Genomic DNA, 16621 nt, shown 5'->3' with positions numbered 1-16621 from the left:
TATGTCTTTGCTTACACTGTATATCAGACCTTGAGAAAAATAGAGCAGGAGAATGTGGGATGTTAAGAGGGCGATTACTCTACCTTAAGGGTCAAGCGGTTGCCTCTTTCTTCCAATCTGGAATCTGCATCTGCATAAAAAATCAAAAAACACAATATTGACAGGAGAAAAACTCAAGGAAATACAAGTGGAGAAAAAACTGGAAACCACCTGCGACACTGATAACACAATTTTACAAAAAAATGCTGCCCCTCATGTGACTAAATAACCTCTCAGAATGAATTAAAGGTTTATAATCTAATGGCTGCATGTACTGTAGCTCCTAAACAGAGCGTGTAAGATGATAAGCTGTGAGAGGACATAACCACGGAGGGACCAGATCTACAGCTGATCATTTGTCTTTCTTCACATTTTTGTGTTACCATAAAGATGAATCCGATTAATAATAATAATAATAATAATAATAATAATAATAATAATAAAGACACCCAAACTCTTACTGCTAATATATATCTTGTGTGGGTCGACTGGATCTTGACTGTGATCAGCACGCAACACCAGGCTCTCGTCTTTATCCAGAGCACGCTGGAAATGCCTCCTCCAGTAAGCAGGATCGGGCTGGTCAATACCCTCCCTGTAACGACCTGTCGCCACTGCCCAGTCCTAGATATAAAGTGAACAGACTGAGAATAAACACTCTTTCTTTTGTAGTTGCTACTGTTATTAAAAAAAATCCCCATTTTCTAACATAAACTTGATTTCAGTCTGTTTTCTTTTTTCTTGCGGCTTTGATTTGCCTAGGTTTGGTCCTGTTAAAAATCACAGTACACAAAGGGGGCTCCCGAGTGACACATCCAGTAAAAGCACTCGCTAGAGTGCAGGATGCGCTCTATAGCCTGGATATCACGAGTTTGAATCCAGGCTATTCCACAGCCGACCGTGGACGGGAGTTCCCAGGGGGCGATGCCCAATTGGCCGAGCGTCGCCCGGGGGGAGGGAGGGTTAGGTCGGCCAGGATGTCCTCGGCTCACCGCGCACCAGCGACCCCTGTAGTCTGGCCGGGCGCCTGCGGGCTTGCCTGTAAGCTGCCCGACGCTGTAGCTCCGAGGCGGCTGCACGGTGAGTCTGCAGAGTGTAAAGAAGCGGGCGGCTGACGGCACACGCTTCGGAGGACAGCGTGTGTTCATCTTCGCCCCTCCCGTCAGCGCAGGGGTGGTAGCGGTGAGCTGAGCCTAAAAATAATTGGGCATTTCAAATTGGGGAGAAAATAATGAAAAAAAAAATTGGCAACAACTAAATTTATAAAAAAGAAAAAAAAAAAAAAAAAAAATCACAGTACACAGGTTTATGTCCACGTGTTTTTTATGTCCACATGGTTGATTATTGGTGTGTTTTTTATTACTTTTTTGGTTTCTAATATAAACTTGTTTTCGGTGCATTTTCTTTTTTCTTGTGGCTTCGAAGCAGGTCCCAGTATTTCATTCTGGTGTCTCAGACTGCGCTTCCTTATGTGGAAATACTACAGCCTACAGATCACCAGAAACATCGAATGAGACGGGTCTCAAAGGGTTGGGATTGTGGAAAACACCTAATCCAGTGAATATGAGGTTGGGGGATCTTATTACCAGTTGGATGGCAAAGACCAGGCTGCCAGATGGTATTTTGGATAAGGGGATATTAGGGACTAGTTAGTTGGGTCTGAGAGAGGAAAGACCCACAGTTTAGTACAAAGCAAGCAAGCACACCTCAGTTCTGACCTGACCAAACCTTCCAGTCCTGGGATAACTTAGAATCAGAAAACTGCACAATTGGTCCTGGATTCAAACCTAGAGTCTCCTGACATATAGGGCATTGTGCTGCTGTATTAACTATACCCCTCCTTGGGAAAATGAAAATATCAAAATTGCTATCCTCTGGGGGAAGGTTCAAACTATCACAGGTCTTTTATCTTTTAAATTAGTGTAAACCCACCTTGAATATCATTGTGTCCTCAGGTGTCAAGTCCTTCCGGTCGTCATGTTTCCATGGGATTCGAAACTGTTTTAGTACCTCATTGGTCCAGCTCAGACCAGGGTACCGCCCACTGTTGATCTGCTCCACCAACCAGGACTGGAGCCCGGTATTCTGGGGAGCATCCCTAAAACAGAATAATAAAGAAACGTGGAAGAGCTAAAGATAAGAATCTATCTGTCGATCCAGCTGCCTTCATCTATAGAGAAATCAATCAGTAATGCATATGTTCATAGTAACTACAGTGTATTCCAGTCTTGACTACTATTCTTCCAATAGGAAAACACACTGAATACTGACTCCCCTTAAATAATACACACTGTGTGTATTTATTATTATTTGTATTTGTTTGCGGCACGGATAAAGGAGAGGAGAGTATGGGAGAGCGGAGAGAGAGCGAGGAGAATATAAAAAAAAATTGCTATATTTAAAAATATACTTGTTTCTGTTTGTTTGGCCATCGCGCCTTTTGTTGATTGTTTAAATCTTTTGTTTTGTTTATTTGATTTATTAAACACGCGGAGTGCCGTTGCATTCAGCTTCACCCGCCCATCCATTGTTTTGGTTTCTGTAACTGGTCCGTGCCGTCACCACACCTCACCACTGCAAGCCATCCTGCCACAGTATACCATGCAACACATTAAAATATGCTTCTTAAAAGGGCATTTGCAAAAAATATATAAATAGTATTTGTGTGGTGTGGAAAACAGAAATAGGCAAACACAAAATCAAAGACATTTTCAACCTCTCATTAGTAAGATGCTTGTGTCCAATAGCCTTACTTACATGCATGCTGCTGTCCTGCAATTGACTCCATGTTAAAATTAATACAAAACAGCACAAAATGTGCTTTTTTTGAGCTGCTGCATCCCTAAGCATTGCTTATTCTACTTACAGCTGGCACAGATACTGGGATCCAGACATTACAATGGAATAGGAAGCTGAGCCTACCTCACTTCCTCCACATCCTCATCGCTCAGCACCTTCATCTCCAGCATGTCCTTCAGCAGCCCCTCCATCACGGCATCACTCACACTCTCGACAAACTGGGATTTCTGCACCCCCCTTAGCCTTCCAACTGAAACAGCATCACAAATCACATTAATACATCTACACATTTTCTTATTACATTTAAAACAGTCTTGAAATAAAAAAAAATAGAACAAGGACATGATTTGAGGTGTATAATGAGTGAGAGTCTCACCTGGGTTCAAATAAGGGCAATGTATAGTGTAGAATTCGGGGTCCCTCTCTGCGAGTTTGAAGAGGAAGTTCTCTCTGATGGCATCCCCCTTCTTCATCACCATTCTTGTCAGGTGGGAGGCCCTGCACTGTGTGCTGGCCTGTTTCTTCACTTCCTCCACCTCTCCATCACTCAGCTGCTTCATCTCCTGCATGTCCTTCAGCAGCCCCTCGAGCACTGCATCACTCTTAATGAAGTTGGGAATCATATGGACCAGACTCCTTCCTAAAATATTTATCCCCCGCCACAGTTGTAAATACAAGATTAGAGCTATCATGAAAAAGTAGATACAGACAGACACACAGATGCCTTTATATACCTTCAGATTTTAATATTTGCTGATGGATTTGTCAGAAATTAGGGGTTTTGGGGGGTCACTTGTGTTACTGTTGATGATATTCCCTAAAGAATATCTTAACCAAGTTTCATCACAATTGGAAAAGCTGTTCTCTAGACAGACTGTATGTAAAAATGTAAGTTTGATATGTGCATTACATATGGATGGCATTTCCTTACATCCACAGATTCTGACACCCTCAATAACTTGTGACAAGCACTTCTGTAAAACTTTGAGATGTGACAGACTGTGATGTATGTACAGGCACTTCCACTATATCCTGCTGGGGATCAGCATACCCAGTGCAGTGAGGATAATAAGTGAGGTTCTCACTGTCACGATGAAGACTAAGAGTCCTGTAGAGATTGAGGTTCCTCTCTGCGAGTTTGAAGATGAATTTCCCAGAAGCACCATGCCCTTTTCCAACCAGTAAGCTGATCAAACAGCAGGCTTTTTCCAGTTTTACTTTTGCTCTCTTATCTGAAATATGACAAGTAATAGTTGAAGATGATTTAAAAAAGCATGAATTAAATAAAATGTCTTAATTCCACTTGACATTTGAAATTGTTTTTTTATTTTATAAAAAGCACCCATCAAAGTTATGTAAGAGCCCCTGCCACAATTTTTCTGAAAGAGGAATTCAAGAATGACTTCAGAATGACTTCATCCTGGATATTTTAACATACAGCAGGTTTAGTGACAAGCTGCAGTTCTCCATTATCAACCTTTTTGAAATGGAAACATTTGAACAGATTCCATCTAAAATGAAAACAGGGTAAGACAGTCTACTTATTTATCTGGTGCCAAATCTAATGATTGATTGCAGTGCTTATTATTTCCAAACTAAATCTAACGCCTTTCCCTTCTTTGAGGAACTGAGGAATGGTCACACGGGGACATAACTACGAGGGACCAAGTTTATGGCTGGCATAATGTCTTTACTCACCTTATTTCATGTTACACACGAAGCACAACAAGATTTTAAATAAATAAGGCAGGACACCCAAACTCGATGGTTTACCTGCTAATATGTCCTCACTCCAGTATATCTTGTGTGGGTCGACTGGATCTCGACTGTGATCAGCACGCAACACCAGGCACTCATCTTTATCCATAGCGCACTGGAAATGTCTCCTCCAGTCAGGAGGATTGGGCTGGTCAATACCCTCCCTGTAACGACCCGTCACCACTGCCCAGTCCTAGATATAAAATGTGAACAGACTGAGAAACATCCAACAAAGGATTTAATGGTTCACAGTGACCTGGGGCTGAATTGATCAGCATCTGGTTTGAGGATGCAGTAATCCACAGCAATGTTCATGTTCAGTTTCACAGTGAACTATATTAAGGATTGAAATATCTCAATTTATAACTATGTCAGTGTTAAACAATACAATTTGACTATGTTGTTGCAGGTGACGCTGAACTAGTTATTCCGTGTAGTAAAACATTGGACTCCTTTGCATGGAGGATCTCAGTAAGCTACAGTGCACAGTTCATCAGCTGATTCAGATTCAGTTATGTTAAGTCTGCCAACTGATGATGTAGGGCAAGGCAACAACTGAGTGCCCAAAAATATGAATCACAGTGAGTTTTGACCTCCTTTAGAATTCTGGATGGAGCGCATACCTTGCAAAATGACCCGGTGTGAACAAAAGGAAATATATAGAAGTAATATGTACAGCTAAACGTGTCCAAGTATCTTATAGGAATGAAGTCAGACCATGGAAATCCACACCTGTGCTGGAGAAACAATGGATCAAGGGACTTCTTGTGGAATCAACTAGAGCTGAACCTGGCACAGAAGCTGAATCCTGCTGGGAATGTGTGGATATGCTGGACATGTACTATGCGATTTCAAATATGGAATGTACTTTGATATAAAAATGAAGTGTTAGAGGTTTTTTGAAGGAAGGATAAAGAGAGAGTATCCTTGTACCGCCAGCAGGTGGCTCTCTTGCTCCATGAAATAGGTCAGTCCACCCTTGTTTTGATAGGACACTTAATTAAGTACTTAGTAATCTGGGAATTTCTAAGAAAATATATAATGAACGATTTACCACTTGTATATCTTATCTTCAGAAAGCATGACGCTTGATAAAAAGCTAAAAAGTGGACATTAATCACACCTACAAATTTATGTTTCCAAAAACAAGATAAGAAAGGAATTCATTGCAACATATAAATTAACATTAAAACTTAGCAGCCAAGGTCTTAAGAAAAAACCTGTTTTGGCTGGATTTTGTATGAACAAAGAACAGGATCAAGCCTAGTTCTGTCATTATAAAAAATATAAGAGTTGAATGCATTTATACTGGCCTGTATTTGGATTTAAATCTTAGAGGGATTCACCAAAGAAATAAAGAAATATTATAAATTCTAGGAGCAACTGTTAAACTGAAGTAAATTAATTAAAAGTTTATCTTATAATGCCATTCATAGTTAAAAAAAGGTTCAGTGCTAATTGACACTGTTTATAGTTTATAATGGTCAACGGATAGAAATTAGACACAAAGGTATTGCAAATTAATAAAATAAATGATTAACCCTTTTTTAGACAGCACGATATTTGAAACTAAAAATAATTTTGATTTCATAAGATTAATAATATGTTTTAAGTATATGCTATAATAAGAAAACATATTATTTAAAACTGACAAGTATTATTGCTTGTTCATGACTTTACTGTAGTGATAAGAACATTAAAAGCTGGAGCAGTATTCGATTTAATTAATTGGAAAAGTGGTACAGTTTCTTTCTCCTATTGAACAAAAAGACCTCTAGACATTATGATATCCATTGAATTATAGAATATAGAAGGTGTTGTGTTCTTGTGTTAAGTTTGTAATAATATACTATAATGTACCTTGTTGTTAATCCACTATACTATTGTCTAATGATGGCAGATGGAGTCATTATAATGTGGTTCTTTGAAACTGCTGCATGGAAAAAGGGGCCTCTCTCCTTATCAAGATGTACGGACTGTAGAGAAAGGAGGGGTCTTTTTTCTTTTTTTTTTTTTTTTTTTTTTTTTTTTAAATTTAGTCGTCGCCAATTATTTTTACCCCGGTTTTCACCCCAATTTTAGCATGCCCAATTATTATCTGTATCCCCGGCTCACCGCTTGCAACCCCCCCACCGACTCAGGAAACGGAGGCTGAAACACGCGTCCTCCGAAACGTGCTCCTTCCAAGCCGTCATTTTTCGCACTGCAGATCCACAGCAATGCTACCAGACCTATAGTGCCGGAGGACAACACAGATCTGGCGGCTCCGCTGCAGAGCCACAGGCGCCCTATCGGCCACAGGGGTCGCTGATGCGCGGTGAGCCGTGGATTCCCCTGCCGACCTAAGCCCTCCCTACCCGGGCAGCGCTCAGCCAATTGTGCGCCGCCCCCTAGGAACTCTCGGTCACGGTCAGCTGTGACATAACCTGGATTCGAACCAGCGATCTCCAGGCTATAGAGCACATCCTGCGAGGAGCGCCTTTACTGGATGCGCCACTCGGGAGCCCCAGAAAGGAGGGGTCTTATTACATTCCACTCTAGCAAAGCTGCAAGTCTTATAGATTTGGAATTTAAGGTTTATGGAATTAGTGGTTTAGCACAAATAAGAATATATCTTGAAATAATATGCAAAAAATTATGGTTTAACAGACATTGATAGGTCATATATCTAAAAAAGTGTTTGCACAGACTTTGGCCTTGAAAAAACAAGAGACTGTGGAAATTGCTTGCAAAAGCCTGGTTAGTGCATCTTTTAAGGGATAAATAATTATAATGGAAATTATTACCACTTAAACTTATTGAAACTAATTGACTTGAATGTTGTATGAGACAATCTTTTGTCAAATACCCTGTTAGACAATGGTATATGGAATCAAAACTGACTCATTAACAAAATGATGAAACAATATGAAGTTAAAAGAAACACATACCTTTAATTTAGCATAATATAATCACTTAGAAGATGATGTCACATATTAAGAACATCTCTCATATATAACACATATAAAAATAGTGTTTTGCATGCACATATAACAGTAGTGTTTTTATATTATATTATAAACCAAGATCCTGGGAACCTTGGTTCACCTGACTTTTCAGATAAAGGAGGGGCTCGGAGGAACACAAGGAATGAGATCATAGGTTGGAGTTGAACAATATGAAGTCTTGAATTTATTGGTACATGACTCCCATTAATTCTGAAAAGTTGGTCCGGATCTTTTGAAAACTATTATTTGTAAAAGGGATAAGAGCTGTCTCAACAGATTAATGACTGGATTTAATTGAGGCGTCCCATGTATTCCAATGAGACGAAAAACCTATATAACTCCTAAGTAATTACAATGGAGTACCACACTCATCCCAGACAGGGTAATGTGGTCCATCTTCTGCAGACCTACACAATTGAGCTGATTGAACTCAGTTTCATTTGCCTGGTGAAGACAGTCATATTCCTTTACGATTTATATTAAAGGGTAAGCATTAATCAGTTATTATTTTATCTCACATGTATTGCATGTATTGCTATAAGGGACTCACGCTATGTTTAGAAAATAGGAGAACATTTGTTGAATGTGCTGAAATAGGCTACTGGGTATTTTTAGTGTCGTGGTCGTGGCCAGGCCTGCAGGCTGCACGAATACATAAAGATGTATTAAAGTGTTAACGTCAACATCTGTTAAGACACTGGACTGCCCAGAACATCTGTCAGCTGGAGATATGAAGTAGCCTGTAGCTACTCAATCCAATATTTAACTGTTAATAAACCGAATGAGTACTGATCATACCCTGATTCGTAAAAAACACTTTAGATACATGAGTCTGTCAATTTCTTGGGTACTATATTAGTCATCTGGATATATTGCGGGTCCAGAGCACGAACTATACCCCACTAGGAGTAATAACATCTCTGTCCTCCTAACGTCTCCCCTGAGATAAGAGTGTGTGCTGAGCAAATAAAGAAATAAGTAAAGTAAAGAAATCTGAACCCTCAGATTTCGAGACAATGTATTTCTCTATAAACAGGTAAGTGCTGATTCCTTGTGTGAGAGTGTTATGTATTCAGCAACAGAAGGATAATGGCAGTCCAGCATTTGGAATAGCTGCCTGTGGCAATACCTTAGATTAGCCTAAATGTTGGTCCTGTTAATAATCACAGTACACAAGGTTATGTCCACACTTTCTTTTGTAGTTGGTAGTGTGACTATTGATTCTTGGTGTGTTTTTTATTTATTTGTTGGTTTCTAATATAAACTTGTTATAGGTCTTTTTTCTTGTGGCTTCGAAGCAGGTCCCAAGACTTCATTCTGGTGTCTCAGACTGCGTTTCCTTATGCGGAAGCACTACAGCCTACAGATCACCAGAAACATCAGTTACATGCATTGACTCTGATATCAAGACCTCTTGATTCAATGAAGTGCAGTGCTTTTTAATAAGGCTAGTATTGTGCAGGGGTGGTCGATTTAGAATGGGCCTGGTCTCAAAGGGTTAGGGATTGTGGAACACCCCTAATCCAATGAATATGAGGTTGGGACAGTTTATTACCAGTTGGGTGGCAAAGACCAGGTGTCACATTGTATTTTGGAAAAGGAGATATTAGGAGGTAGTTTGTTGGGTCTGAGAGAGTAAAGACCCCCACAGTTTAGTACAAAGCAAGCAAGCAAACCTCTGTTCTGACCTGACCAAATCTTTCAGTCCTGGGATAACTTAGAAATAGAAAACTGCAAAACTGTTCCTGGATTCAAACCTCGAGTCTCCTGACATAGGGCATTGAGCTGCTGCATTAACTATATCCCTCCTTGGGAAAATGAAAATATCAATCACTGTCCTCTGGGGGAAGGTTCAAACTATCACAGGTCTTTTATTTTTTTAATTAGTGTAAACCTATGTCACGAATAAAACTAAAACCACTCTTCCCTTGTACGAGGTGCAATCACCTTTTTTGAGTGAAAGGCATATGCGGCAGAGATAGATGTCTCTTTGATAGAAACAGTTTAATTTATTTGAAGTCTTCCCACTGATGATGGGAATGAGAATGTAGAGATGGAAGCCCTGCTAACAAGATTTAAGTTTTTGCAGGTATCAGGCTTTTAAAGACACACCTGTGGTGGCTTTGACAGACTCACTGAGAGCAGAAACTGTGCTTTAAAGAATATAAAGCCAGCAGAAATACTAAACAAATTGTTAAAACACACTGCTCATACAATAAGTTATAATATGCTCTGTATTAACTTATAGTTATGTTAGAGCATTCTTTATTCCCGTTTATTCTGTTATAACAGTAACAATATTACTGTATCTTTGTAAGTCTGAGTAAAAAGGGAGCTAGGTTGGGTTCACGCTGACCAAAAAACACCTGTGAAATGGGCTAAGCTTGTCTTTGTCTGAGCTACTGGTGCCAAGGCTTATAACCTTGAGGAGAAAATCAGAAACGAGAATCTCATTTAATTAACTCAAATGTTCACACTCAAGTCTCTTATTTAGAGAAGTAAGCTTGATCTGAAAGTAGTCTTTAAGCTAAACACAAGTATTCTAGAATAATTCAAACAGAATATAAGTCTAAATGTTTTATTTTAACAGAAGAACTGTTAAGTTTGAAACTAAGAGAATATAATGTAGAAATTAACTTAAAGTAAAAACTTCAGTCAAAGCAGAATGGTACCAGTCTGTGTCAGGCATATAGTAGGATCTGCCAAAGAGAATGGAATTCATTTGTGAACCTTGTCTTTGCTTGAAACGGTTTCAATGTTTGGGGGGTCTGAACTCCAAGGTTTCTATAATGAGTGATCTTTTACATAATACGAAAAACCTCCTGGTACAGGAAAGGGGAGTCAGTGGTGAACTATATATGGCTTCATTAAATCATAGAAATTAATGACGACCTGGTAAAAACCAGTGAGGGGGAGCAATAGCATAGGACCATGTTATGCCATACGTCTGAGAAAATGCTTACAGAAGAGTCTTCTATTAATGTTGGATGACCTCATGGGACTGTTATATTTTGACTATGTTCTTAATAGACGGTATTTAAGTGAAAATAATTGGATATATAACTGCAGATTTAGAAGTTTGATATGAGCCTTCTACCAGCCCCTATCCAATATGTTTTAGTTAATTGTTAAACCACATCTCTACATGTAATAAAGCCAATCTATTAAGGATGATGTCTTTTGATGTTAAAAGGGAAATATATTTTTAACCCAGGATTGGAATAATTAAAACAAAGTAGGTGTTATATATTAAACACATCTTTCTATGTATTTTTCATATACTTGCACTGTATTCACATGCATGCTGTGTTCAGGAACTGTCTGGTACCCAAAAAGTATAACATCAATTCAAAAGTTCACCTTACATATTTTGGAGATGCAGGAGAGGTGGACTAGGGGATGATGGCTAATTAATCTTATAGAAGGAGTTACTGGGTGTTTTGAAAATATTATTCACTTGAAGGACATGAGCTGTCAAAGCATATTAATGTTTAAGATTTAATTATGACTTCTGACGTAAAAAGCGAAGCAAAAACTCTATAAAAACCGAGGTAAAATCCTAGTCACTCAACTTGCTAACTACAAGCTGATGTGATCCATGCTCTGAAGATCTCTGATCGAGCTGATTGCTGTTGGTGTCGTATTTATTTATATTTTTATTTATTAGCAGATGCCCTTATCCAGTTTGACTTACAATTGTTACAAGATATCACATTATTTTTACATACAATTACATTATTTTCATATACAATTACCCATTTATACAGTTGGGTTTTTATTGGAAAAATCTAGGTAAAGTACCTTGCTCAAGAGTACAGCAGCAGTGTCCCCCACCTGGGATTGAACACACAACCTTCCGGTCAGGAGTCCAGAGCCCTAACCACTACTCCACACTGCTGCCCCTATTTAGAAGTCTTTGCCTTTAAAAGACCGTTTCTGTCCTTACATTATATTTTACACATCCATAGATATTTTGGAAGGTAAGAACTATTTTGAATATATATATATCTCTTTATATATATCTCTTTAGTACTGATTCAGCCATTAACACCAGACAGAAGGATATCTACATCATCATACGGAAGAAAACATAAATGGATGGAGACACATATGGATCACATTAGTTTACTGTAAAGCTACGTCTTAGTTGGTGCTTATCTTGGCGAGAGCCGAGTTCAAATCAGCATGAAGTTTTAACATCTACTCTCGTGTAATGGAAATCATGCATTGCTATAAAGTTTTAGTTCTGGAGAGTGATATATTGGATGTTCTAGGATTTAGCGGTGGACGTTTTTGGATTTATGCATGCATAGCTTAAGGGCAAAACATGTTATAACCATAAACATATTGAAGTATTAATGCTATTATACCTGTTAAGGTACTGGACTTCCCAGATTGCCTGTCAGTTGGGATTCGAGTCTGTAACTACTCAATCCATTTTTAAGCATTTAATAAACTGAAGGAGTACTGATACTACTCTGGTTTGTTAAAACTTCAAATCGAATGAGTCTGTGTGAATTTCTTGATCATTAAAAGTTATCTGGATACGTTGCAAGCCCAGTGCACAAACAATCCACTTACAGGAGTCCGAAACATCTTTATGTCCTCCTGAACATCTCCCCTGAGTTTAAGAGTGTGCTTAGAGTATATATATATATATATATAGACAAAGAGAATATGTGCAAATCTGACACCCACCTTGAATATCATTGTGTCCTCAGGTGTCAAGTCCTTCCGGTCGTCATGTTTCCATGGGATTCTAAACTGTTTTAGTGCCTCATTGGTCCAGCTCAGACCAGGGTACCGCCCACTGTTGATCTGCTCCACCAACCAGGACTGGAGCCCGGTATTCTGGGGAGCATCCCTAAAACAGAATAATAAAGAAATGTGGAAGAGCTAAGGATAAGAATCTATCTGTCGATCCAGCTGCCTTCATACATAGAGAAATCAATCTGTAATGCATATGTTCATAGTAACTACAGTGTATTCCAGTCTTAACCAAACTATTATTCTTCCAATAGGAAAGAACACTGAATACTGACTCCCCTTAAATAATACACACTGTGTGTATAACATGCAACACAAATTAAAATATGCTTCTTAAAAGTGCATTAACAAATATATATATATAAATAGTATTTGTGTGGTGAGGAAAACAGAAATAGGAAAACACCAACATCAAAGACATTTTCAACCTCTCCTTAGTAAGATGCTTGTGTCCAATAGCCTTCATTATATGCATGCTGCTGTCCTGTAATTGACTACATGTTAAAATTAATACAAAACAGCACAAAATGTGCTTTTTTCCTGAACCCTGCTCCCTTTTGAGCTGCTGCATCCCTAAGCAATGCTTATTCTACTTACAGCTGGCACAGATACTGGGATACAATGGAATAGGAAGCTGAGCCTACCTCACTTCCTCCACATCCTCATCGCTCAGCACCTTCATCTCCAGCATGTCCTTCAGTAGCCCCTCCATCACGGCATCACTCACACTCTCGACAAACTGGGATTGCACCTGCATTAGCCTGTCAACTGAAACAGCATCACAAATCACATTAACACATCTACACCTTTTCTTATTACAGGTAAAACAGTCCTGAAATAAAACTTTGAGAACAAGGACATGATTTGCAGTGCATAATGAGTGAGGATCTCACCTGGGTCCAAATCAGGCCTATGTATATTGTAGAATTTGGGTTTCCTCTCTGTGAGTTTGGAAAGGAGGTTTTCTCTGATGGCATCCTCCTTCTTCATCACCATGCGTGTCAGGTGGGAGATCCTGTGACTTGGGTGGGGCTGTTTCTTCACTTCCTCCACCTCTCCATCACTCAGCAGCTTCATCTCCTGCATTTCCTTCAGCAGCCCATTGAGCACTGCAGTACTCTCAATAAACTCCGGAATCATATGACACAGAATCCTACCTGAAACATTACAAATCAGAACAATCATGTCAGTGACATTCATCCTCCGCCACAGTTATAAATACAAGATTAATGAGAAAGAGCTATCAAGAGAAAGTAGATACAGGCGCACAAATTCCTCTATATAACCTCTGGTTTAATATTTGCTGAGGGATGTGACAGAAATTAGGGGATTTTGGAGGGTCACTTGTGTAACGGGTGATGACATTCCCTAAAGAATATCCTAACCAAGTTTCATCACAATTGGAAAAGCTGTTCTCTACACAGACTGTATGTAAAAATGTAAGTTTGACATGTATGTTACGTATGGATGACATTTCCTTATAGCCACAAATTCTGACACCGTCAATAACTTGTGACAAGCAGTTCAGTAAAACTCTGAGGTGTGACAGACTGTGATGTATGTACAGGCACTTCCACTATATCATGCTGGGATCAGCATACTCAGTACAGTAAGGATAATAAGTGAGGTTCTCACTGTCATGATGAAGCCTAAGAGTCCTGTAGAGATTGAGGTCCCTCTTTGCGAGTTTGGAGATTAATTTCCCAGAAGCAGCACGCCCCTTTTCCACCAGCAAGCTGATCAGACAGCGGGCTTTTTCCAGTTTTACTTTCGCTCTCTTATCTGAAATATGACAAGTAATAGTTAAAGATGATTTTAAAAAAAGCATGAATTAATTAATTATAAATGTATTTTAATTCCAGTTGAAATTTGAAATCACTTTTTATTTTTTTAAAAAGCACCCATGAAAGTTATGTAAGAGCCCCTCCCCAATATCTATTTTTCTGAAAGAGGAATTCAAGAATGACTTCAGAATGAATTCATCCTGGATCTTTTAATATACAGCAGGTTCAGTGACAAGCTGCAGCTCACCTTTATCCACCTTTTTGAACTGGAAACATTTGAACAGATTCAATCTCAAATGAAAAGGGGGTATGACAGTCTGCTTATTGATCTGGTGCCAAATCTAATGATTGCACTGCTTATTATTTCCAAACTAAATCAAACCCCTTTCCCTTCTTTTGAGGAACTGAGGAATGTCCACCTGAGGACATCATTACAAGTTTATAGCTGGCATAATGTCTTTGCTCACCTTATTTCATGTTACACACGAACCAGAACAAGATTAAATAAAGAAGACAGGACACCCAAACTCGATGGTCTACCTGCTAATATGTCCTCACTCCAGTATATCTTGTGTGGGTCGACTGGATCTCGACTGTGATCAGCACGCAACACCAGGATCTCGTCTTTATCCAGAGCACGCTGGAAATGCCTCCTCCAGTCAGCAGTATCGGGCTGGTCAATACCCTCCCTGTAACGACCTGTCGCCACTGCCCAGTCCTAAATATAAAGTGGACAGACTGAGAAAAACATCCAACAAAGGATTTAATAGTTCACAGTGACTTGGGGCTGAATTGACCAGTGTCTGGTTTGAGGATGCAGTCCTCCACAGCAGTGTTCATGTTCATTTTCACAGTGAACTTAACTATATTAAGGAATGAAAGATCTCAATTTAGAACTATGTCAATGTTACACAATATAATCTGAATATGTATTTCTCTATAAACAGGTAAGTGCTGATTCCTTGTGTAAGAGTGTCTAGATGTGTTCAGCAACACAAGGACAATGGCAGTTCAGCATTTGGAATAGCTGCCTGTGGCAATACCATTGATTTGCCTAAATGTGGGTCCTGTTAATAATCACAGTACACAAGGTTATGTCCACACTTTCTTTTGTAGTTGGTACTGTGTCTATTGATTCTTGGTGTGTTTTTTAATTATTTGATGGTTATAAACATGTTATCTGTCTTTTTTCTTGAGGCTTCGAAGCAGGTCCCAAGATTTCATTCTGGTGTCTCAGACTGCACTTCCTTATGTGGAAGCCCTACAGCCTACAGATCACCAGAAACATCAGCTACAAGCATTGTCTCTGATAACAAGACCTCTTGATTCAATGGACTGCAATGCTTTTTAATAGGGCTAGTATTGTACAGGGGTGGTTGATTTAGAATGGACCTGGTCTCAAAGAGTTAGGGATTGTGGAGCACCCCTAATCCAGTGAATATGAGGTTGGGACAGTTTATTACCAATTGGATTGCAAACACCAGGTGTCACATTGTATTTTGGAAAAGGAGATATTAGGAGGTAGTTTGATGGGTCTGAGAGAGGAAAGACCCCCACAGTTTAGTACAAAGCAAGCAAGCACACCTCAGTTCTGACTTGACCAAACCTTTCAGTCCTGGGATAACTTAGAAGTAGAAAACTACAAAATTGCTCCTGGATTCAAACCTCAAATGTCCTGACATAGGGCATTGAGCTGCTGCATTAACTATATCCCTCCTTGGGAAAATGAAAATATCAAATCGCTGTCCTCTGGGGGAAGGATCAAACTATCACAGATCTTTTATCTTTTAAATGAGTGTAAACCCACCTTGAATATCATTGTGTCCTCAGTTGTCAAGTCCTTCTGGTCATCATGTTTCCATGGGATTCTAAACTGTTTTAGTGCCTCATTGGTCCAGCTCAGACCAGGGTACAGCCCACTGTTGATCTGCTCCACCAACCAGGGCTGGAGCCCGGTATTCTGGGGAGCATCCCTAAAACAGAATAATAAAGAAATGTGGAAGAGCTAAAGATAAGAAATATAAATAGTATTTGTGTGGTGTGGAAAACAGAAATAGGCAAACACCAACATCAAAGACATTTTCAACCTCTCCTTAGTAACATGCTTGTGTCTAATAGCCTTGCTTATATGCATGCTGCTGTCCTGTAATTGACTACATGTTAAAATTAATACAAAACAGCCTGAAAGATTTTTTTTTTTTTTTTCCTGAGCCCTGCTCCCTTTTGAGCTGCTGCATCCCTAAGCAATGCTTATTCTACTTACAGCTGGCACAGATACTGGGATCCAGACATTACAATGTATCTAGCTGAGCCTACCTCACTTCCTCCACATCCTCATCGCTCAGCACCTTCATCTCCAGCATGTCCTTCAGCAGCCCCTCCATCACGGCATCACTCACACTCTCGACAAACTGGGATTGCACCTGTATTAGCCTGTCAACTGAAACAGCATCACAAATCACATTAACAAATCTACAACTTTTCTTA

The 16621-nt window shown here is 39.4% G+C and overlaps 1 protein-coding gene across 1 annotated transcript in view; it reads right to left on the bottom strand.

Moving 5' to 3' along the window:
• Nucleotides 1-16621, bottom strand: part of LOC117407892 (uncharacterized) — a 150059-nt gene that overhangs the window by 23307 nt on the left and 110131 nt on the right. The window contains exons 19-32 of the mRNA XM_059014495.1: nt 16451-16574; nt 15942-16107; nt 14675-14852; nt 13986-14132; nt 13244-13507; nt 12995-13118; nt 12282-12447; nt 4612-4789; nt 3924-4070; nt 3215-3478; nt 2962-3088; nt 1972-2137; nt 501-663; nt 84-130 (exon numbers count right to left, since the gene is read on the bottom strand). Coding sequence (XP_058870478.1) covers nt 84-130; nt 501-663; nt 1972-2137; nt 2962-3088; nt 3215-3478; nt 3924-4070; nt 4612-4789; nt 12282-12447; nt 12995-13118; nt 13244-13507; nt 13986-14132; nt 14675-14852; nt 15942-16107; nt 16451-16574 — 2261 coding nt within the window. The remainder of the gene's footprint in view (nt 1-83; nt 131-500; nt 664-1971; nt 2138-2961; nt 3089-3214; nt 3479-3923; nt 4071-4611; nt 4790-12281; nt 12448-12994; nt 13119-13243; nt 13508-13985; nt 14133-14674; nt 14853-15941; nt 16108-16450; nt 16575-16621) is intronic.

The sequence above is a fragment of the Acipenser ruthenus genome, chromosome 48, assembly GCF_902713425.1.
Source record: "Acipenser ruthenus chromosome 48, fAciRut3.2 maternal haplotype, whole genome shotgun sequence".
In the NCBI taxonomy this organism is placed as follows: domain Eukaryota; kingdom Metazoa; phylum Chordata; class Actinopteri; order Acipenseriformes; family Acipenseridae; genus Acipenser; species Acipenser ruthenus.
Note: the sequence above shows the minus strand (reverse complement) of the source record. Positions and strands in the feature narration are given on the sequence as shown.